Source organism: Perognathus longimembris, chromosome 6 (assembly GCF_023159225.1).
Source record: "Perognathus longimembris pacificus isolate PPM17 chromosome 6, ASM2315922v1, whole genome shotgun sequence".
NCBI lineage: Eukaryota > Metazoa > Chordata > Mammalia > Rodentia > Heteromyidae > Perognathus > Perognathus longimembris.
Genome location: NC_063166.1, coordinates 27,821,037 through 27,846,375, shown reverse-complemented (window position 1 = coordinate 27,846,375; position 25,339 = coordinate 27,821,037). Strand labels below are relative to the sequence as shown.

The following is a 25,339-nucleotide window of genomic DNA, read 5'->3' as shown; positions in this document are numbered from 1 at the left end:
AAAAATTCTGTATAAGATTTAAGGAAATAATTTAGTACTAGTGTTCTTAGAAACTGATTTCCCATTGGATGGTAGCTACAATACACTAACACTTTTCCTTATAAGTAGTGTTTATGTTATAGGCCACAGTCATCATAGATATTACCATGATGATGTTTGTTCCTTAATTTGTTGTTTATTGGCCAGTAGGTCAGAAGACGAGAAGATGGCTTGCATATCCCATTTTCTCATCTCTGATGATAATCTCTCCAGATTGATTGAAGACTTTTCTATATTTAGTAATTCCAGAAAAGAAAAGTTTATTCTCTTTCTGAATGATTCACTTGTTTCTCTAACACATGGACAAGTTTGGGGTCTGTGCACACTTTTATTCCAGATGATTTTATTTTTCTCAAATGTTCCAGAACCATGGAGACAAGAGATAATCTTCATATTCAGCCCTGGAACTTTGATTCTTCAGATTCTTTTCTTGTTGCTACTATTTTATTTCGTAGTGGGAATTTACACTTCAAAAAATAGCTCATATAAACATGATTTCATTAAGTGGACAATCTCATAGTAATGATTATCTAAAGTAACTGGATTTCCAGTTATATTTCCATACAAGGCACCCGAGATGCCACAAGCTCTCATTCCCCACCAGGTGGAGTTTAGCCATTTGAGTGTGATGTCTTATACACTTTTCTCTTCTGACACCCAGTCTTGCAGGTATCTGTATAAATGTATAAAGATTCATTTGGAAATCTTCTCTTTATCTATTAAATTAAGGTTCTTTTTTCCCTTTACAATTAATTCTGTTCTTGCCCAACATTGCTATCTTACAAACTCTCCTCACACAATAGACTGTGGTGAAAGGTAATACCTTGATTTTAATGTCTCTGTCTCTGGATTCACTTTTAAATCTTGCTCTGTTAACTCCATATGGCTGTCATTAAGATAGCAGTGAATATTTTAGTGTTTCCTTTTACTATCTATTTTATATCCTGAAGAAAAATTGGGAATTGTTAGCTATATTTTAAGAGTATATGAAGTCCTGATTTAAAAAAAATGTGAAGATGAATATTTTTAAGTGCTATGGTTTTGAGTTTTGAAGTACACTTCTTCTGGTAGAATTAAACAGGGGCCCAAAGGTGGTCAGTGAGCAGTGGTTTTAAATGCTGCTTCCCCGATACTGGCGTTTCTCCTCCTTCCTGCCCAGGCTGTGGCAGTTGCTTTCCCACGGGATCCTCTTGGTTACCTCATAGCTTTCTAAAGACATCCACTTCTCTCTAAGTGTATTCATATTTCATTATTTCTTGATAACTGTCTTGTTTGTTTCACACCAAGGTTTTCTTCAGTTTTCTCTTCACTTTCTCTTTTTCCAGCATTACCTTCCATATTCGCTTTTTCTAAGGATCTTAAATCTGTTCAGTCTTCTGCCAACGGCACTGCCCACTGGGTCATCCACCAGCTTAAAGTACATGTGCCCAGTTGATGAAGGGAGATTCACTACAGGTGGATGTGGGCATGGAGATGCGGGCTGGAGACACGTCCCTCCTGCTTCCCTTGGCAAAGGTGGCTCTGTGGCTACCTGCCATCCTCTAGCAGATGAATTCTTGTTCTTACTGTCAGTGGAGTAAAGCTGGGGACATTGGGAGACATTTATTTTTAAGTCTCACAGAGAGAATTACTAATTTTTGGAAGCCAGCCATTGAAATTTGGACATTTGGTATTAACAAGTTTCCACTTAGTATAAAATTAGCAGCTCAGGCTGTAATTATAGTATGTGCTCCTGAAAAGTGAAATCCTTCCAGCTCTACTGTGTCTTTCCTTGTATTTCTGCCATACAAAATTATAGAGCCTCGGGAATTTTGTCCTTGTGTTCTCAGGGTTTTAGGGAATCCATTTTAGCTTTTACCCTTTGTGTCAGAAATCACATAGCTAGCTATTCTCACTTCATCCTTTGACGTACAGAATGATTTCATCAGGAGGATTCTGGGCTTCAATGCAAAGAATGTGAATGTGAACTTTTAACTCTAAACCAAGACATGGTTTAGCCATTTAATAAGGTGAATGGCAATGAGAACAGCATTTGTTTTGCTGGTTTGATTTGGTTTTGTGAAAGGGTCTCACGCTGTATTCTAGGCTAGCTGAAGGCTCTATATTCTCCTGTTTTATTATCCTAAGTGCTGGAATTACAAGTGTGCACTACTGCATCAAGTTCAAAATATCATGCTTGCTGGACTTTAAGGGCCATAATGACTATATATGAAAAGATGATGTTTATATCATAAGTTTAAAACATGCATCCTGTTTACTCTAAAAATAAATTAAGTAAATTTTATAAAAATTGAAATGAAACCCATGGGTTATGCCATCACTGGGGTTCCTAGAGAAAACATTTCTTACACCTTTTAAGAGAAATTTCCTGTATAATATGAAACTGCATATTGGCCGTACAGTTTATACTTACAGCAGTTGCTGGGAACATTGATGAGAAACACAGGACAGTCTAGTTTATTGCCTAAACATTAATTTCTGGACTGCTGAGCTCTTAAAGTGTCACATAAGCAAGACTGTAATGCTTGATTTAAAACAGTAGTGCTCAGGTTGCCGTAGTTTATTTGCCTTCAAAGTATAATTTCCGAACGTGAGAAAAAGTAAAAGCAGACCAGCCGTAACAGTAACAGCAGAGGCCTGTTGGGCGCCTGTGAGAGAGAGCCTCAGGCTGCCTTGCAACAGCTTGGTGAGGCTGGTGGTCCGGGCCCTCCTCCTGGACTCTGTGGCTCCTGCTCCTCCAGCAGGTGTCACTGTCTGGCAGCCATGGGAGGGCAGGCTGCAGCCCATCCCGCCCATCTTAGCATCACTTGACATGATTGCAGAAGACTTCTTTTTCCCTCATGAATTGAAGTTCATTAAAGAAGGAACTTTTTGTGTTGATATAAAGTTGTTTTGAGTATTGGGAACATTTTAGTTAGAATGAGCAGGATGTGTCTAAGGAAGACCTGAATTAAATGGAACTTTGATGGGTCATTCATTTACAAATTTAAGTAAAAAGGAATTTATGTTGTGGTTGTACAGTCTGTGATGGCTGTGGGGAGGTATTCGACATGTCACAAAAGAGCCATTGCAGCCAGGCACTGGTGTCTCAGGCCTGGAATCATAACTGCTTAGGGGCTGAAAACGGGAGAATCAATGGTTTGAGGCCAACCTGGGCAGAAAAGTTCTCAGGAGTCGTTCTCATCCCATAGCTGGGCACAAGTGGGGTGTGCATGCCTGTCATCCTAAGCTACTTGGGAAGATGGCATTCGGGGGATCATTGGTCCAGGCCTCCTAGGTAGAAAAGCCTGGGAGACTCCATCTCAAGGGAAGAAGCTGGGTGTGATGGTGTGTGCTCTTAAAAGATGTAAGAAATATTTTCTTTAAGAATCTCAACTAGAATAGGAAGCCTAAATGTGAGTATCATAGCCACCATACAGCAGGTGAGACTTTATTCAAAAGATAAGCAGTGAAAAGCAGGGCCAAAGTGTTGCTCAGCACTAGAGTGCCCCAAAGTCCTGAGTTCAAACCCCAGTATTGCCAGGACAAGAACGGCTGCAGTATGTTAGGAAGAAGTCAGTATATCCTACTGAAATAATCCATAAAAACTTAGATTCTAATCCTACAGGTTTCCTAACTTTCTTGTAGAATGTAGGTCTTGATATCACTTCTGTTACAAGGCAATCATTTGGTTTAAATGTGAAAATAGAGTAGTCAGTGAAGATTTTCTATGAAGGGCCAGATGTGCTGTTTGTCATTGTCACTAAACTTTGTCACTGTGACACAGTAGACATGTATGTTATGCATCCTGTCATTTTCTTTTTCTCAGAGCATCAGCCCACTTTGGGAAGTAGGTCAAGAGCCGGCACTCCTTTGTAGGTTTCCAAACTTGAGCAGTTGTCCCTTCAGGAACATCTGGCACAGTGCATTCAGGGGGAGACTCCATTATCTTCTTGTCCCCTAGAGGGAGACCTGCCAAAGAATCGCAGTCCTTCCCTCCAGCTCCCCAGGTTCTGTCCACAAGAAAACCCAGGAAAGCCACCTGGGGCTGCTGCTAATCCTGACCTGCTATTTGGGGACCAAGGCGAAATCAGATTAGTGAAGCTACAAAGTTGAAGAATTGAAGAGTCTTCCTCTTCAACTTCTTTATATAAACTGAAATAAAGATCATTTCTTGAAAGTAGTTATACATGTGTAAATTTTTAACTATTATAACTCCTAAACTTGAATAGATTGAGAAAATACAGGATATTATATTAAGTTCAGTTTTTCATTTGCATTCTTCTTGGGGATTGCTTTTTGTATATCCTGCTGGTAATGAGATAATTACATGAAGCCTTTAATGTCTGTACCTATAAACACTAAGCACATGCATATTTATAACAAGCTCACTTAATGACTGTAATTCATTGTTGACCTTTCTGATCATTCTGTAGTTAGATTTTTCTAAACATAACTGAATGTGAAATATTTAGTGTAGACTAATGTGGGTTTAAATCTCAGCTCTGACACTTGTGAGTTGGGGGCTCAACCCTTAAAAAATAATTAACTGCATTTTGAATAACTTGTTCTATTCTGAACAAGTCAGCTTCTTAATGAGCCCCTGTTCCGGCTGTGGTCTGATGGTGCTGGTTCTCTGCTGGGTGGATGCCAGCAAGTAGAGCAGAACCATCTTGCCATGAATGCACTTGAACCCAAATACAGAAATTGATATAAGAACAGTTAGGTGGTAAAAATGTAAAATGTGGATCTAGGTTAGACAGATGGAGTCATCTCCTATGGTTCTAACTTAACCAGTAGAAGGGTTGGAATTCATTCAGAGAGTTGCTAGTTTCTAATAAACACTAGTAAGAATGATTCTCAGAGAAATCTTACTTGAAGATCATGCGGAGGTGAATACTCACAAGTGTATGAGAGAATACATTTTATTTACTCAGCAGAGGAAAATCAAGACACTGGGAGACAGGTTTTTAATTGGATTTTTCAAAAGATCATTTTTATGACAGAAAAATTGCTGGACCTAAAACAGAGACTTTCTGAGAACTCTGCCCAGCTGTCCCTGTGCTAGCTTCTCACACAGCCTTAGGTCCTGAGTCAACACTGAGCCTGTAACCTTATCCAGCCAGTCACTCCTGTTGTTCAGCTGCCCACAGCGGTGTCACCCTGTGCCCTTCTCTGTCCCTATCGCACACTGACCCCCTCTCTGTCCTGGGTCCCACACTGTGCCCTTTTCTGTCCAGGATCCCATATTGCCCTCTCTTCCCAACATCCCACGCTGCACCCCTCTCTATCTCTAACCCACTCTCTGTCTTGGATTCCACACTGTTCCCCTCTCTGTCAAGGGTCCCTTACAGTCTAGTTTCCACATCCCCTCTGGCTCCTGAGCTCAGCTCCTCAGCCTTCTCTTTTATGACTTTGTCCAAAACTGTTGATTGGTTGTTTGAGGCTCTGCTGTGTATCATGTCAGGAGCACATGACCTCACCACGTATGCATATGCTTCAGAGCAGCTCCCAGGGTGCTGCTCTGTAAACTTAGTATTTTCTCCTTGTACATATGAGGTATTTTTTGTGGCAATACTTTGAGATCCTACAAATATCCTGTTTACATATTGATGCTCTTGTATGATAAGTATACCCATTTATTAATTGCAGTTTTCTGTTAGAAAAAGTTAGCTTTTCTCCATGCATTCCTTGGTTCATGTAATCATTCATCCAGGATGTCTGTGTATTCTCAGGACGTGTTTTATTCCTCAAATTCATTCTTTTTTTGGCCAGTCCTGGGCCTTGGACTCAGGGCCTGAGCACCTTCCCTGGCTTCTTCCCGCTCAAGGCTAGCACTCTGCCACCTGAGCCACAGCGCCCCTTCTGGCCGTTTTCCATATATGTGGTGCTGGGGGATTGAACCGAGAGCCTCACGTGTAGGAGGCAAGCACTCTTGCCAGTAGGCCATATTCCCAGCCCTTATTCCTCAAATTCAAATCCAATATTGTTGTGATTGGTTGTCTCACATAGCTCTGACATTGAACTTGGACACACAGAAAGTTCATTGAAGAACATACCTGACTTTCTAAAGTTCCTTAGCTTTCTAAGAAAAGGATTATCTAATTTTGCAATATTTCCAGTAAATGGTAAAAATTTTAAACCAAGTCATCCCATATGAGTGAAAAATGTGAAACTATTGCTGGGACCATTTTAAATATTCTTGATAAGCCCAATTAATATTGACTTGTAATGTCTGTCATCGTGCAATAGGTCAAATCATATCTAGAAAAACTTGATGGGAAAGTTTTATTACTCCTATCCTAAAGGAAAATGAAAGAGAAAATACTTAAATAGCAGAAGAATATTGCTACTCAGAGAACAATGGAAACATCTACAAAATGATACAAATTTAAAGGGAATTATTTTGCAATTAAATCAAATGGCAATTTTTGTTCAACTAAAAGAATATACAAAATAAAAGCAGCTGAATTAATTGTATGAATTTCTGACCTACTTGCCCTATTTTCAGTTTCTCAGCTATAACATGGGGGTTTTCCCTTGCCATTTTCTTTCTCTTTCCCATCCTCTGCTGTGCATGTTCCTCATCACCAACCTCCTCCTGGGCAGTGCCCCTCATAAGCCTTCAGTTTCTCTCCCTGAGTTCCTGGTGGCTCTGTGTAGCTCCCGTCTTACATTCCTCACAATGTTGCCTAGCTTCTGAAATATAAGACATTGTAGAAATATTGAATCACAACACCTCTTCATTATTTTATCAGATGAGAAACAGAGATTCGGTTACGAGCGCTCTGGATGTGATCTTGAAGATTCTGACGGCCCGGATGAGGATGATAATGATAATGAGGATGATGATGAAGACAGCCAGGCAGAATCGGTCCTGTCTGCCACACCCTCCGTCACAGCCAGCCCGCAGCATGTCCCCTCTAGGAGTGGCCTTCAGGATGCCGTGGGTGTAGAGGAGGACCTCAGGATCACAGACTGCTTCTCCGGGGCTCACACAGACCCGATGGATGTTCTGCCTAGAGCATTGCTCACCAAGATGACTGTGCTGAGCACAGTGCAGTCGGAGCACAGCAGGAAGACAAACTTGCCAACAAAGGCCAGGCAGCAGGCTGCCAAAGAGGAGGAGGAGATGCTTCCTTCCGGAGATGCTTCCAGGTCCCCCAAAACCCCCAGCCATCAGATGTTCGTGGACTACCCCGAATATGAAGTTGTGAGCAGCTCCGTGACCGGAAAGGCTGTCGCTTCAACACAGGTAGATGGTTGCTTGTGGTTCTTTTCTCCTTTTATCTGTGGCACCTAATGGTTTTAAAAACTTACACACCTGCCCAATTCGTTTATGGTCAAACCAGCTTATGCTATGTTGTTACTACTGCTATTAGCCAAAAAAATCTCTTATGTCTGTCGGAACCTTGTTAAGTGTCTGAACAGGAATTCACGTTTTATAAATCTGGAAACTTAACAAATGACCCTTGAAAAGTAAACCTACTTATAATTTTCTTTTTGACAAAAACAAACCTCACATATACGTGTGCCGGTTTTCAGACACACATTCTGGTACTTACTTATCCCAAAGTTTATACTGAATTGTACTTCCGCTGGTGTTGACATGGTGGGTTGGCAATACAACATGCAAATGTGAAAGTTTTATGCTTGCCCTCATCAGCCAATCAGCTTCCAGTTCTCATGACAGAGTTAATGTGACCCCAGAATGTTTGAGGAAGTTCACATTGCTTGGATGGTCAAATTGCAGTGACAACTTGGGAAGCCACCCACCAGGACCTATCGGGGGCCAGCCACAGGCTGTGGGGAGGCTCAGGGAGTGTGCACTGCATGGCCTGCTTCCTGGCTTTCCCCCAACCAGCAAGGAATTCTGGGAGGAGTGCATTCTTCTCCTTCCTCATCAGTGTGTGTTGAGCAGTGTCACAGGACTTTTCTAAATTGGAAAGATTTTTGTTTGTTAGATAACATTGAAAAAAAAAAAAAGAAAAGGAAGTGGGGTGCCGGTGTCTTATGCCTGTAACCCAAGCTACTCAGAAGGCTGATATCTGAGGATCGCAGTTCAAAGCCAGCCTGAGCAGGAAAGTCCATGAGGCTCTTAATGCCAATAAACTACTTAGAAAAAGCTGGAAGTTGTGCTGGGACTCACATGGTAGAGTGCTAGGCTTGAACAAAAAGCTCAGGGACAGCCCTAAGACTGGCAAGAGGAAAAGAAAAGAATTGTATATAAGCTTTAATTTCTGCATTCTAGATTAAATTAGTATAATTTAGGTAAATTCTATAAGTGTTTTAGTATAAAGTGTGATGATGATGTCTAGGAAAGTTCCATACAAGACGTGTTCCTCTTATTTGTACTGGAAATGGAAGAAATTTAACAATTCAATAGACTTTCATTTTCCAATTGGAAATGTATCTCTATATCAAACAGTTGCTGCAAATTACATGTGCGAAGTTTCCCTCATTTGGAAGAAGAGCCTGGGCAGTAACAATTTACCTCCGTGGTTTGGGATGCTCTTCCACTCTAGGCTCATTTTCCCCTCTTGTCTTTTAGGACGTGCCATTGGTAAGACTTTCTCCTGCCACAGCTGAGCTCAGTCCTCAGCCAGCAGCCAGCATTGCCTCTCCTGCCTCACCCCATCCCGATGCTCAAGACCAGAAGCCTCAAACAGCCCTTCCCCCACCTCCAGGCTTGCCTTCTCCCCAGACGCACTTGTTCAGCCACCTCCCATTACATTCCCAGCAGCAGTCGAGGACTCCGTACAACATGGTTCCCGTGGGGGGCATCCACGTGGTTCCTGCGGGCCTCACATACTCCACCTTTGTACCCATTCAGGCTGGGCCAATGCAGCTCACCATCCCTGCTGTCAGCGTCATTCACAGGACCACAGGCACTCCCGGGGATACCATCACAGAAGTGGCCGGTACTACAAATCCTGCGGGAGTAACTGAATTAAGCAATGTTGTGCCATGTTTTCCCATTGGCCAAATCCGTGTGCCAGGCCTTCAGAACCTAGCAACCTCCGCCCTGCAGTCCCTCACCTCACTGAGCATGGAAACCGTCAATATTGTAGGTCTAGCCAACACCAACATCACCCCGCAGGTCCACTCCCCAGGACTCGCTCTCAACGCCGTGGGACTGCAGGTGTTGACTGCGAACCCCTCTTCCCAAAGCAATCCTGCGCCTCCTGCACACATTCCTGGGCTCCAGATCCTGAACATAGCCTTGCCAGCCTTGATTCCCTCAGTCGGCCAGGTTACTGTGGATGCCCAGGGAGCTTCTGAAGTACCAGCTGCCCACAGCAAAGCGAGCGAGATGCAGCCCAAGCAGACACCTGCTGCCAGTTTAAACCAGGTCAGCAGGACTGAGTCTCCTCAAGGGTCGTCTGAAGTCCTGCCAGAAAATGCAAAAAAAGTACTGGGTCCATTGGCCCCTGCAAGTGACCAAGCAAGGCTCGATAGCGCAAATAAAACAGACTCTGAGAGGGCCGCCCTGGGGAACCACACGAAGCCCATGCCTGAGCTTACATGCTTGCCTGTGCCAGGGGCACTGCAGAAGGCTCGTGGGAAAGCCTTGGCGAAGCCGCCACTGGGCCCACACACTCTCTCCCCAGACAGTCAGGTTCACAGGGCCCCCGCCCCGCCCAACAGGCCGCACACCGTGCACTTCAGTGATGTGAGCAGTGATGAAGACGAGGACAGGCTTGTGATCGCAACCTAGTGGTTTATTTTTTATCATTTTTTAAAAAAATAACACTTAAAGGTTTCTTTGAAAACCCTCTTTTCCTTAAAGCACATTTTTCTGACATGAACTCATGACTAATCTTTGTGCAATCATGAACTTTTGACCAATAATTGTTTTGTGTCAGCTCCAGCCGTTTTTTTTGTATATGTTGTATAGACAATTGTGCCTTTTAGGAGTTTTACGTTTAGACACTGTACAGATTGTTGAATATCTATATGCATAAAATGTTATATATGTATATGAAAACCAGGTAGTTATTTGTGTTTAGTAAGAAGAACCAGTCAAATAAATCAAATGATTAAATTATATGTTGCACTGTTAAATATAAATTTTTATGGCCGTGGGGCAGTTTCTGTGTATAAATTAGTATGTAAACCCCATATTTATTGTATTCACGTTAGTCTTTGCAAATGGATCTGTCCTCCTTGTGTAAGACAGTAACTTTACACTTCAGACAGATTTTCTGTGTAATGAAATGTTTCAGTAAAATATTGTTTACTGACTTTACCTGTGCTTGAGTTGTGCTGTCATTTTATCATTTTGCTCTCTGTAGACCAGCAGTCTACCTTTAGAAAATAAGCACAAGTTGTGTGCCTTCCATAGCCCTTCACTTTGAGGGACAGGGAATATAGTGATCTCTCCAACCTGTGGACGATGACGGCAGCTCAGCAACTCAGAGACCAGTTTTTCTTAGCTGTGAAAAAGAAGTTTGTAACTATTTATCTGGTAGGTGATTGGATATTTCAGAATACTTTGTATAAGTATGTACAACAGACAGTTGAAATGAGCAAAATTCCTAAATGTGGATATAAAAGTTCTTGATAAACATAAACTAAGGACAATGTGGTCTTGAGAGCTTGTTGTGATTGACTCATAGAACTCTAGGCTGTGCCTTAACTACTGGAACTCTTGCTTTCCAGCCTTACCTGTTTCACATAAAGCTCTATGCAGCTCTAAATGCCAGAGAACCAAGATTCAGACTTAAATGATAGGATTACAGCCTGGGAAGTTTACTGTCACTCTTTCAGAAAAGTGGCAGGGAGTAAGGTACAAGAATGTCTACCCTCTCTATTTTCATTATTGCCCAAGGATTACAGCTGCTAGGTTTGTGAGAACCATCTTCTAGTTTGGAATTTGAATAGCATACCATTCTTACAATGTGGTCATAGTTCTAAAGGCCTGCTTCCAACATTTGGCCCTGGATTAAATATTCTGAGATGTTTAGATGTTTCCTTAAAAGTTTCATAATTCTCTAAAGATAACCTTGATTGTCTTGTGTATCTTCAACATTTCAAGATCTACTACATTGTGTATGCAGCATTAGTGTTAGTGATTTTTTTTTTTTTTTGGCCAGTCCTAGGGCTTGGACTCAGGCCTGAGTACTCTCCCTGGCTTCTTTTTGCTCAAGGTTGGCATTGGGCCACAGCGCCACTTCTGGCCTTTTTCTGTATATGTGGTGCTGGGGAATTGAACCCAGGGCTTCATGTGTACAAGACAAGCACTTTTGCCACTAGGCCATATTCCCAGCCCCAGTGTTAGGGATTTTTATGATTTAGTGTGGCTTTTCAAGTATTTTCCTAGTACAGAGTCATTGACTAGAATGGTTCAATTTAAGATTTTCCAACCTCATAGTGGGAGGAAGTGATATGCAGTACAAAGAAACTGTATTTAGGGTTTGGACCTTTTCCCAGGCTGGTGTTAGGCTGGGCAGCAATGGCAAGGGCTGCAGTGCCCAGCAGCCCTACATTGCCTAGGGAAAACTACTCACAGGACAGGATGCTGTGTCGGCTAAACGAGGATGCTTGAAAGATTGGGTACTCTTCAGTGCATTTTTTACTTACCAATATTTTCAACCTATAATGGTTTATCAGGATGCAATTTCACATAAGTGAAGGATCTGTATGGTTAGATGAGAAACACAACAAAAGTCTTAGTCTTTATATTTTAAAGTTAACTGTGTACCCAAAACACATAGGAAATAGAGTTTCTCCAGTCGTTTTTCCCAAGGTGCACTGTCTACTTAACTTTCCCAAGGGAAAATGATTTGCAAATAATGTAATTTAGAGAGCTTCATTTTTTTGCTTCATGCAAGTCCCAGTTATCTACAGAATTAAGGTGCAATGGCATAGCAAATCTCTTTGGTAGATAAATTATTGACAGAACTGGAGGGGAAAGTCATAATGGGTGGCTGGGGATTATAGCCCAGCAGAAGAGTGCTTGCATAGCACGCGTGGGACTCTGGGTTGAAACCACCCTGCAAATAACAACAACAACAACATGATGTTAAGCAATTTCAATATCTTCTCATATGAATGTGCCCCAAACAGAAGTGTTGGGGGGAAAAATAGCTAAAGAGCTGAAGGTCATTTCTCTAATTAATTTTCAGAAATGAGCATATCTGTTAAGAACGTTTATTAGAAGTTAACATAAACCAAGAGCATTCAAGTAACACGTTTTTATTTCTGAAACTTAGACCACTGTGGTAATTACTTCTTTCAGAGGATAATTAACAGATGATACTTAATGTAGAGATTTCAGTTCTCATCTTATTGTTTTTTTCATAATACAACCATGATTTTCCTGTCACAGAAACAGTATAAATAACACTTTTATCATTAATCCTTGACCTAAACTTTAAATGATGGCTCTTAATAAGGATTATGGTGTATGATCATTACTCTGACTGGAAGACCGTCAAGTCATATCTTTCTTGATGTGTGCTCAGATCACACCATAGATTCAGTCCACTAGGTTGGTTTGTTTTTTTGGGGGGGTGGGGGGGTGGGTCCTCCTTTTAGTTTTACATTTTGAGAATGAGTTTAAGCAACACCAAAAAAATTGACTTTCATTAATTTTGTTATAAAGTCATTTGTAAATTCTAAGTTTGCTGCATCTTAGTATGGGAATCTTACTTCAATGTCCCATGACCCAAGAGTGTTATTTACTATTCAAAGACAGTTATCAGATTATATATTTACAATATTATAGTGACAATAATTTCCTAATGTCATAAAATAGAGAAAATACATTTAGAACTAGAATAGCAAAATCTAAAATCATGAAACACTGTACATAAAAGTCTTGATTTTTAGTCTTTGTACATGAGCTCTTGATACAAACCTTGCACACACATAGTTCTGTGCTAGATACTTTAAACACATCTGCTTTTGACTGCTTCCTGAGGCTTGGGCCCTCTCACATCTCCAAAACTGAGTAATGATGTGAGTCCCAACCTACTCTTAATACCATGCAAGAGGCAAAGGAAATTAGAAGCAAAGGGGCATACCAGTGTTTAAGTCAGTCCACATAAACTAGAGAACTTTAATAGTAATCAGTATATACCTTTAGAAATCATAGACTATAGACATGAGAGTTAAATTTTTTGGCTTGCATAATAAAGGAACATCTTCCATATGTCAGGGATTGTATTTAGAAGAAAATGTAAGATTTGAGAAAAACACACAATGCCTAGCTGTAGAACAGTCATGAAGTCTAAGGCAAGTAGAGGACAGAAGAGGATGCAATCAGACATAGGGTAAATGTGTTAGCACCTATGCAGGAAGCACTTGGAGATTGCAAGTATAATACAGGTAAAATGCAATCTGCCCTCCAGGAGCTTCCATTCTTCTGGGGGAGTATCTTGTGAAATAAAATAGGAAGGACCAAGTCCTACCTGAGTCTGTGCTTCAAAGAGAATGTGACATTTAAGTTTCACTTTCAAAGGATTTTATTGAGCCAAGACAAAAGATGGAAAGAACATTATATACAGGAGGAATATGGAGGGAGTCTGCCATAAGGTTATAAACATGCCATTTATATTCTCTTCACAGCAGGAAGGACTCTCCAGGTTATAGGCCTTCATGTTACAGAGGTTATAAACCTTGTCTTGAAGGTGTGAAGCTGTCATGAGGATTGTGTGACACAGCAGCATTGCAAATAAGCCATGGTTTAGGAAACTAAAAAGAGGGTGGAGACCAAGGGAAGAAAAAAGAGCATGCTTAGATTTCATCTGTTAAAGCCATGATCCCATTCTGGGATGCAAGACTGATTTAAACGTGGTTTTGCCCTCCAAATGACATGCCTCCTTTCTACTAATTTATAGTAGAAACAGGACTGTAAGGAAGACCTGAAAGCCACACAAAGGAGGTTAGGAAGCAACGTAAGTTATTTCTTTTCTTCCTTCTTTCCCTCCATCCCTCCCCCTCTCCCTCCCTCCCTCCCTCCCATCCTTTCTCTTCTCTCTCTTTCTTTCTTCTTTCTACTTTTTTCATTGTATTGTGCTGGTACTGGGGTTTGAACTCAGGGCTTCACACTGTCTGTTCCTTAGCTTTATCACCCCAGGTTAGCACTAAACTGCTTTAGCCACACCTCCACTTCTGACAGTTTTGCTGGTTAATTGCAGATAAGAATCTCACAAATCTGCCTGTCAGGGCTGCCTTTGTGACCCTCAGATCTCAGTCTCCTGAATATTAAAGATTTGCAGGCTAGAGCCAACAGTACTGAACACATTACTCTTTTTGTTGTTGTTGTTGTTTTGGTGCTGATCCTAGTGCTGTCCCTGAGCTATTTTTGCTCAAAGCTAGAGTGCTCTACTATTTAAGCCACAGTTCTACTTCCGCCTTTTTTTGCTAGCTAATTGGATGGGGTGGGGAGGGGTGGAGGAGTGTGTGTGTGGAAGAGCTAAGTTCTGAGGCAGAGGTTTAAAACTCTGTCTGTTTTTCCTACTGTACTTGCTACCTCCTGGTGATGAACTACAATGCTTGGTTTGAATTACATTCATTTTTAGGTAAAAGTCTACTTAGTATTCAGAAAATATTCCCTCCTGAAATGAGTATGTCCGGTGCCATGGATATTTGTGTAGATAATAAGTTTTATAACCTTTTTCTATGCACTTTCTCAGACTTGATATAATAGGGGCCATAAAAATATTCAGTGAAAAGAAACAATTTAATTTAAATTGCAGGAGATAAAATGGTACTTTAAAGTGGCAATTCTAATCGAACATAAAACATGAATTTCCAAGTGCATTACGTTTCAATAATTAATGATCCTAAAAAATGTCTTTGTTATATGTCATGATTATAAAAGTTAAATTGCCTGTTGATATAGATTCATAGTATCTTTGGTTTAGACATAGTTTGATCACAACATATAATAATAATGACCTTCAGTTTGACCTCTTCACAAATACTTCCAAAAAGAAATGGAGCAATTTTCGATTGCTTTGGACAGACAGGTTAATGACTTAAATGAATTTCTCCTATGAGAGGAGCTATTATAGCACTACACTGCTTTTATATGTGTGGATTTGACTATAATGAAAAGGAAGTGAGGGTATTTATAATTTCTATTTGCAAAACAGTAAGGTAAAATATTTGATCTGTTTAGCAAAGGATTCCATATCTCAGTTGTAAATTAATAGTGGGGCTACTCTGACCTTTCCCTTTATTCATCCTCTAATTCTCTTAATTTACATTCTTAAAACAGGGAAGGGAATAATTACATATCTTTTGTGTTTTCCCATATGATAGATTCTAAATTTTATGAAGTTCAGTAAATCATGTTTTATGTTGTTGTTTTTGCCTCAGACAAGACATCTTTATTCACTTTCAGTTGGTTAAAAGACAGATGTTTAGTTATTTACTGAGGAATGTTACCAAGTGGGACCTAAGGAAACCAGGATAGGTGAAAGACACCAGGCTTTACATTCCTAGAGGGCAGTCATGAGAAGCAAAGCCAGCTTTGAGACCAGTCAATTAGCCAGGCATGCTTGGTTTTCTTTGCTAACAGTAAAGCTCATTTTTGCCCCAGGGGGTCAAATGTTAAGACAGGTTTTAAGTTAGTATTTGTACCCTTTGATACTTTTGGATTTAGATATTTTGGAGTCCCTTTGTCTGTTAGACAACAAGGTACAGTTCCATAGTTTTGAAAGTATTTTGCAATTTTATGCATTCTGCTTGTGCATAAGCACGCATGTGCAATCATAATAATGATTGCTTGGAAAAGTGTATCCAATCTTCAATAAAAGTATTTTAGCTATCTGTTGAAATAATTTGCATCATTTCATGGTCTACAAAGGTTGGAAACTTTTTGATTAATTTGGATTACAATTTGAATGACAGGATAAATTTCAATAGAATAAACTATGAAGGTATATATATGTATATATATACATATATATATACATACACATATACGATAAAAAAATTCTGACTTACATTACTAACGTCCTGTTTTCATTAATGGCATAATAATAGGTTTTACTTGGTCTCAGCCTCTGTTGGAAATCGTGTGAAATAGTCAGTGCCTGGCACAGGAGCCCTCTTTGATGCTTAAGCAGCCTGGTGCCTCAGGTCAGAGCTCTGAAGTTTCTTAAATAGCGATAAAGATCAGACCCACTACCAGGACCCCAGGGACCTTGCCTGGAAAAAAAATGTTCTGTTTGTTTTGTTTTGTAACTAAACAAATTCCTCCACCTCTTTGTTGTCATTTTTCTAAATCCTTCAAAAAAAAAAAAAGAGAAAGAAGGATTTGAAAGATACATCAGACTGAGGCATGGGACATTTCGACTCTAAGTCAGTCCTGTATTCTTTACAATTTCAGCTGAAATAGATGGAATATTTCCATGACAGATGCACTCTTGTTTCCCAGAGTCACGTAAGCTTCAGTTGGCATTGTGTTTCTTCGCTATTTAAGTAACTACCTCGTCCACAAGGAGCAAACATGCTGAATGTGTGGATACATGGTTTGCAATGTGACATAAATATTTGCAAATGAAGGATTTGAAAAGCCTGTACATTTCATGAATCCAGTGAAGCATTAGGAGCCTCAGCCATCTGATGGCCGTGATGTGAATCCATTTCAGCTCAGTCTCTGCTCAAGGTTTATCTCAGTGACTGAAGATGGCATTACTAACCCTCGTGTTATCTTACAAGCTTATGACTGCATAGATGATGGACAGGAATAATGCATTTACACAGAAAGATCTCAAGGTATATAATCAATGTGTTGCAATGACAGTGTTAGGTATAGTGTGATGATATTCTCTGCTGTACTGGCTTGTTGAATAAAACATAATTTCCGATCCTTTTAAATACTGAATAGGGAATTAAATAATATAGCACTTAAGAATAGATCACTTAAATTCAAATCCCAGGTAGATGAATGATTAGCTCATTGTCTAAATGTGTATTTTCTGGCCCTTGAGATTTCTCATCAGTTAGTCAGGACAAAGTGAGTCGACCTCCCCGGGCTTTAGAGAAGACTAAAACAGATGGGAAACAAATCCTAGCTCAACAAATGTTAACAGGAATTATGAGTTTAGTGATGATTTTAATATTTTACAATGGAAAACCTACAAATGTTTTTTTCAACAAAGACAAGGTATTTGCCACATGTCAGATCACACTCATCTTTTTCTGTGACTGTGTTAAAAATGTATACTCTGTTTTTAAATGATGTCCTGGGGTTTTTGTTGTTGTTGTCATTTTGTTTTGTTTTGTTAGTGCTGGTCCTAGGGCTTGAATTCAGAACCTGAGTGCTGTCGCTGAGCTTTTTTGCTCAAGTAGCATGCTACCACTTGAACCACATTTCCACGTCCAGTTATTTTTTTTGTGTGTGTGTGTGTCATTAATTGGAGTCTCCAGGATTTTCCTGTCTGATCTGACTTCTAACTGTAATCCATAGGTCTCAGCCTCCTGAGTAGTTAAAGATTACAGATGTGAGCCACTGCCCCCGACTTAAATGCTGTAGTATTTTATTGTGTTTTAAATGTTCTAGGAGTGGGCTTGAAAGAGTGGGCTTGGCTTATGTGAACTACTCTGCCTAAAAGTTCCAGAATGAAGGATTCCCACATGTCTGCAGCTGACAGAGTAAGAGTTCCCAGTTGGTGGTAAAGTGTCATTTTTTTTAAAAAAAGGCATACATTTCCCAGGATTTTCTGTGATGGATTTTGTTCTTGGAAGAACCTACTTCCCTCTCACATTGCCCAGGCCTGCCCAGTAAGCATCTTTAGGTTCCTTATTCCCCAAAGGCTCGGGGGGGGGGGAGGGGTGGTGGTGACAAACACTGTATTTCTGGATAAGTTAGAATTGACACTCCTTACCATCTGGAAATTTCAGGTTACTCTCAACTGGGAGAGAAGATTAAATTGCTCAGCAAGAATTATACAGAATTGGTTAGTTAAAAGAGAATATAGTTTTAATCTAGGTAATTGTATTTTGTCAAGGTGTGTATGTGTGTGTGTGCGCACGTGTGTATGTATGCACGCGTGCGTGCGTATGTGCACACCAGTACTGGATCTTGCACTCAGGGCCTGGGTGCTCTGGCTTAGTGTTTTCACTCAATGCTCGTACTCTACTGCTTAAGCCACACCTCCACTTCTGGCTTTTTGGTGGTTAACTGTATATAAAAGACCCACAGACTTTTGTTCCTGGGCTAGCTTTGAACCACAATTCACAGATATCAGCCTCCTGAATAGCTAGGATTACAGGCATAAGATACCCAGCACCTGGCTCTTCGTGTGTTTTTATGAATCAAAATTTTAAGTGTAAAAGGAAAACTCAAGCTAACATCTTCCATTTTTTGCTTAGTAAAGGAAGAATGTGAGAGTCAAAGAAAATAAATACTTTCCATGCCCATCCTTTAGAAAAGATATGGAAGGCAAAGAGTCATCGACAGTGGTTCACAGTTCCGGTTCTGGAATTATTCCCTTCCTTCCCCTAGGCCAGCTTTCCAAACTGGAGGAAATCACTGAAACACATTTACCTCAATTTCATCATCTACTTCTGTGTAATATCAAAAACAATAATCTGAATCATTTTCAAAGTAGAGATTCTAAACTTTTTCTACAATATATTTTATTATCTTTAAGTAGTTGCATAACCATTCAACAAAGCAGTTTACAAATACAATGCATCTTACTCAATGTCACCTCTTTCGTCCTCCTCTATTTCTCCCAACCCCACCCTGTCCCTCATTGCTTAGTTTTGTAAGCCATACATTAAATTTTATGAGTGCCTCCTCCCCACCCCCTTTCTTCTCTTCATTCAACTATTAATTCAGGGAATTCAGCAAAATTTTATTTAAGTCTAGAAGCTCTACTGGCACATATTTATGAGGTCCAAATAACTACTTTTAGCAAAATATAGCAATAATTGTCATTAAAAAGATTATCTAGGGCTGGGGATATGGCCTAGTGGCAAGAGTGCCTGCCTCATATACATGAGGCCCTGGGTTCGATTCCCCAGCACCACATATACAGAAAATGGCCAGAAGTGGCGCTGTGGCTCAAGTGGCAGAGTGCTAGCCTTGAGCAAAAAGAAGCCAGGGACAGTGCTCAGGCCCTGAGTCCAAGCCCCAGGACTGGCCAAAAAAAAAAAAAAAAAAAAAAAAAAAGATTATCTATGTATATCTTTTCTATCTTTTGTAATGAACAATTTTTCAAATCACCCAAGCCATGCTTAAGTTGAACTAAAAGGCATTGTTTGTTGTATCTCTTGCATATAAGGAACTTGAGAATTAAAAAAGAATTTTAAAAATAGTATAATAATCCCAAATATAGAGAAAGGAAAGAAGCAGCTTATTGTTTAGTGGGGCTGGAGTTTGAACAGAGGACTTCATGCTTGCTCATCAGATACTTTGGTACTTGACAGTTACATCCGTAAGGTACTGAGTACATTTCTGTTTAATGACTGTTAGCCCCTCCCTCATTTTATCCCTCCAAACTCTCCTACCCCCAAAATTATAAAGTTCATTTCCAACATAGTGTCAAGTGAGTATCAATGTTGCATTAGCCCATCCTTTGTCCTGCTGTTTCTGTGATTCCCTTCCCCTTCCATAGATTGAATAAAGTTATATACAAGATGCAGGTACAGAAAAATAAAACAAAAGAAAAAGAAATAACCACATACAGGACATAATAAGAACCCTTGTTTCCAATTCTTGGAGTTCATGCTGATATGCTTCATTGTATATGGTCCTATGCACGTAGCAAATGGGTTATTGAGATCCCTGTTAACAATACCATAGACATATTTTAGTTCTTACAAATGAGGGAAATCATGCAACCTACTTTTCTTTGGGTTTGGCTTACTTTGCTTAATATAATTTTTTCTAGGTCTTTCCATTTCCTTAAGAATGGGGCAATGCCATTCTTTCTGATGGAAACATAGACCTCAATTGGATACAACTTTTAACATAAGAGTTTTGATTTGTTTAAAGTATGGTGGTATCTTTGAATTTGTTAGTCTGCTGGTAGAGATGCTTCTTGTTGAACTTTTGTTTGTGTGTTTACAAACGTAAATTTTAATTTCTGCATTTTACTAGCATTAAGTAATAGTACAGTTGTATATTTGCACAATAGAGTTTTTGTTTTCAACCACATTTGTTTTTTTTCTTTCACCAGGCTCATCATGGAGGTGAAGATATTCATTTTAAATTAAAATAGATTCAGATGTTTTCCTAGCATATACATTTGTAGAGATTCATAAACTGGAATTTTCATTGATTGAAAATAGAGTCCTTCATTCAGTAATTATAAGCATTCAATATTTTAGAGGGAAAATGCTATCTGTTTATGCAAAGTTTTAATCATCACCTAGAGATACATTCTAATTGTAAGCTTCTTCAAAAATACTATTGTTTTAAAATTTCTTAATAAGCAATTATAAATAGATGTTTTGATATGAAAACTGAGACCAATATCTAGTGTTTCCTGTATTTCATTAAATACCATATAATTTTCTTTCATCAAAATCTTCACACAAATACTGAAATACCATAGAGCCATCCCCTGGGCTTAAGTCTAAATGAGAAAAGTCTAAAAAGTTATTTTCTTCAAGATTACTCTAGATCTAATTCTTCAATATTAGGAATTGACCTGAGATTAATATTAAAAAACACCAACATAGCTGGTGCTGATGTCTCAGGCCTGTAATCTTAGCTACTCAGGAAGCTGAGCTCTGAGGATTAAGGTTCAAAGCCAGCTTGTACAGGACAGTACAGGAGTCTTATCTCCAATAAACCAGAAAAAGAAGGAAGGAAGGAAGGAAGGAAGGAAAAAAAAGAGAGAAAGCCAGCCAGCCAGAAGTGGAGCTATGTCTCAAATGGTAGAGGGTTAGCTTTGAGCAAAGAAGCTCATAGAAAATGTCCACGCCCTGAATTTAAGGCCTAGAACTGGCACCAATAAAAAGCAACATGAAAACAAGCAAAATTAACATAAACCTATCTTTGTTTCCACCTGCAGGAAAATGTCTTCTACAAATCATGTTCAATACTGAGCAGACTCAAAAGACTATTTCAAGTATAGGTATGAATGACACTTGATTTCATTGGGCTAGACAGAGCTATGTAGCAAGCACAAAGCACGGCAGCTTAGCCAAGTTCCTAGGCCATCAAAGTCAAGGTAAAAGCTGATGCTCTGAACATGCAATGACATTATCATTGTATGCTTAGCTTGACCTCTGATCCTTATCCAATATGATATTATAGAGAAGAACTGATACCTCAGTTCAGAGAAGTGTTTGGGGATTCCCAAGAGACTCTTGGGCCAACGGAAACATACTCCATTGCCAAACCAATGACATAAATTCTCTGGGTTAAAACATGAGTATTATCTTAAGTGCTGTTGTGCTGATGAATGTGTGTACCAACATGTGAGCTCTTATCTTGTCACAGTGTAAACCTGCTGCTTCTCACATCATAAAACATGAAGCTAACATCTGATTAATTTTTTCTTTGATATCAATAAGGCATATTGTGGTAGAAGCAAGTAATGCTACTTTTTATATGATGAAAAGGATGAGCACTGCTATCTCTCCTACCTACTCAAGAGGCCTGAGGTTTGCGGATCTCAGTGGTTCAAAACTAGCCCAGGTAGGAAAGTCTGTGGGACTCTTATCTCTAGTTAACCACCAAAAAAAGCAGAAATGGAACTGTGGTTCAAGTGGAATACCAGCCTTGAGTGAAGCAAAGGCTCAGTGACCAGTCCCTCAGTTCAAGCCCCAGTAATGATAATGAAAGGAATAAAGTTATAATCAGAGAAAAATATTTTGCCACCCCCCAAAAAAGATAAAGCCCTGATTTTCTGGACATTTAAGTGCATTTATTGTGTGGCTAATTCTTCCAAATAAGTTCCTAAGGTTTGGAAGTTACACAAGTCCTGACATTGTGCCCAGTTTCTAGTACCTATGTACTAACAAAAAACAAAACAAAACAAACAAACAAAAAACTCAAAGATATAAGCTGAGGGAACTCAATTGAAGATGTTGATTAAAGCAGATATCAAGAAATCAGATATAGGAACTTGTCCTGTGGAGAAGTGAAAGAAAACAATTCACACATATCAGTGCCTTTGTTTTCTTAAAAGAAACATTTCCCCTTTATTCAAAGAAACAGAAAAGTAAGAGCAAATATAAAAGGTATATGGCAAATCTCACTCAGAAATTGCTTCTTTACTGCATGCTGAGGGATAGGTGACAAACCCAGAAGCTCAGCCTGCATACTGATCATAAAGCTAGCAGGACAACTGCTAAATAGGAGGTGCTGGTCATGTGACCCAGGAAGAGAGAAATCAGACTTCACAGATTTCAAATAAAGTTTACACTTTAGTTCAGGAATAAAGAAAATACCAGCTTCTTCAGCAAAGAATGATGATAGGACATTGGCTTGACTCTCCCCACGAGGTACATTATGTGGGTTCTTCTGGAACTCTACCATTCACTTTTTTTTTTTTTTTTTTTGCTGGTTCTGGGCCTGAACTCAAGGCCTAGGCACTTTCCCTGAATTTTTATGCTCAAGGAAAGCTCTCTACCACCGAAGCCACGGCTCCATTTCTGGCTTTTAACTGGAGATAAAAGTCTCTTGGATTCTCCTGTCCAGGATGGCTTTGAACCAGGACCCTTAGAACCAGGACCCTCAGGGCAAACCTCCTGAGTAGCTATGATAACAGGGATGAGCCACCGGCACTAGTCTTGATTCACTGTTTTTTGGTGTGTTACCTCTGATCAGTCACTTCTTCCTTCCAAAGCAATAACATATACCATCCTTGCCACTGTGAGGAAGAAACGAAGAAGCTCAATGTAATTACATTATGGAATCTACAGCGCTCTGGCTGGATACCCAGGTGATGTCTGGGTCAATATCAGGATTTCTTTGAGGTTACTTATGGTATGGTACTGTATGCATATTTATTTCAGAATGGGGGGAATGGCTTAGCGGGTGACCCTCCCAGTGACTCAAAAAGGACATGTAACTTTGCCACTGAAGAAAAATCCTGATTATTTAAGGTGTAGCACAAAAAAATACCAAAGACCATTCTGTAGGACAAAATTGTTCATGGGAGACTGGATGTGACCAAGAGGCTTAAAGGAGAAGATGAAAAAGAAAGATGACAAAGAAAATGTACTCTCAACTAAAATGGCCAGGAAAAGCAATTCCTCCCAAACAAGAAAATGTTGAGGCAAAATGAAATAAAAGAAAATGGAGGAGCATGCCAGCTCTGATGTAATCCTCTCAAAAGGCAGGAAAACACAAGAAGAAATGAATTCATCAATAGGAGTAAAAAAAAAAAAAAGAAAGCTGCTGTTTTTACTAGACTTGGTATCCTCTGCAGAGTTAGTCAGAAACATTATTAAGCACTCTGAGAGGCTCGTGCATATGTATACCACAGACAGAGACGAGACAAAGAGACTTAGGCCTACTTTTCTCCTGCGCAAACTCTGGTTTCAACATGCTCTTGTGTTTGTTAAATATTATGTCAAATGCCTGCATCTCAAATTACATCACGACGTTCCTGAAATCTTCTGCAGTCTTTCATATTAAAAAATAAAAACAACCTTATTTTAATGATGAATTTATTGGATAGCTCAGTTTTAATCACCTAATTTAATCTTGCCCTTCTTGTACCAGAATCCAGATATCTTAGCTCCTAATCTTTTTGTCATATTTCATGTTTTATCAAATTCATATGATATAATCATTTAGTTGTTGGATACAGATAGATAGAAATCAAAACTATATCTTAATAATGTTAATCCTTAAAATTAGAGACAGAAAACAAGGGATGGCATTTATGCTTCTTTTTGTCCATATAAGGAGAATATGATGTTTAATGAAATTAAAATGAAAGGATTTCAAGCCAGGTGCTGGTGGCTCACACATGTAACTCAGGAGGCTGAGACCTGAGTGAGGGTTGTGGGTCAATGTCATCGTGGGCAGAAAAGTTGGTGAAAGTCTCTGTCCAATTAAATACCAGAAATCCATAAGGGGAGGTGTGGCTCAAATGGTAGTGAGCCAGCCTTGAGTGAAAAAGCTAAGCAAGAGCTCAAGGCCCTGAGTTCAAACCCCAGTCCTAAAAAGAAAAAAAAAAACACAAAACTTCAGATTACCTTAGGGAAGTGCAATGACAGGGATCCCAGACAAAATCATATTACAAATATGCATGCACTTATGGATAGAAAGGTAGATGCGTGGACAGATGGATGATTTGTGGGAAGTAAATGGCATGTGTCAGATTTCAAAGCAATCTTTATTACCTACTTGTAATTATAGTATCATTACAATAAATACAGTCTCGAACTTCATTCTGCTATTCCAGAATCATACACAAGAATAGAGTACTACAATCTGTATTCATTGTCACCCTTTCATGTGGCATTCACAAACAATTCCATTTTGGTAGAAGATACTTCCATTTTAATTTTGTTAAGATCAGGATAATTAGACTATCGATGCTTTCACCCACTTTTCCCTATATTAGCCTCTATGTCCCCTATAGTAGCCTTTTCAGTTTGAGCCTCAGCCTTTTCAGGCAACCATCACTACAGGTTGAATTATTTTGGAGTGTTTTCTGTTTCTATAATGCAGTTAGAAGAGGAAAAAACATCACTTCCTATCTAGGAGTTTAAATCATATTTTTTTTTAAAAAAAGAATGTATGTGTTTGAATATTTAATTGCTTAGGAATGGGCTCAGCTAGAAAGTGGTATTATTTTATCACAACATAAAAAAATCACCCTGAGGGAAGTTGTTATCTATTTAAAAAATGAAAAAGCAAAGGAGGTCTTGAAATATTCTTATGAAATTTCAGGCTGAAATTTAATGCACATATATAAATAATGTTATTATATATGTGCAATATACATATATTTTGTATATGTAAATATATATTACAGAATATATTACAGAGTAAAATTTCTAAAATGAACATTTTACTATTAAAAAAGAGAGATCCATATTAAAAGGAGGGACTTGTAGTTGTGGCGATAACTAAGTAACATTTGTTGGATTTAACTGTTCCACATTGGACACCAGACATTGTGAACACACCCCTGCCATCCTGAAGAGAAGGAGCTACAGGCAGATAGCCACAGATAGCTACCTTGGCCTACTACCCGGAGCATTTTCCAAACTGAGTTGGCAGCAAGTTAGGCCAGTCTGAGAGCAGTGGTCAGAATGGAGGAGACAGATCTCAGGGTTCTGGGCTTCAAAGCTATTTAATATATTCCATGCAGAAGTATATACAAAGCAGAAAGAGCTGGCTGGACAATCTGCTCTCACAGTCATTGTCATAATTCATTTA

General features: G+C 39.4%; 1 protein-coding gene across 8 annotated transcripts in view; it reads left to right on the top strand.

The window, feature by feature from the left end:
• The window catches only part of Hivep1 (HIVEP zinc finger 1), a 116,205-nt gene extending 105,945 nt beyond the window's left edge, over positions 1 to 10,260 (top strand). For 7 of the 8 annotated variants that reach the window (XM_048348478.1, XM_048348472.1, XM_048348474.1 and 4 more), the window contains exons 8-9: positions 6,777 to 7,273; positions 8,570 to 10,259. In XM_048348478.1, the coding sequence (XP_048204435.1) occupies positions 6,777 to 7,273; positions 8,570 to 9,736 (1,664 nt within the window). In that variant the 3' untranslated portion in view covers positions 9,737 to 10,259. Of the gene's footprint in view, positions 1 to 6,776; positions 7,274 to 8,569 lie in introns of all 8 variants that reach the window. The other variant, XM_048348470.1, reaches the window with a different exon arrangement.
• Positions 10,261 to 25,339: the final 15,079 nt, after the last annotated feature.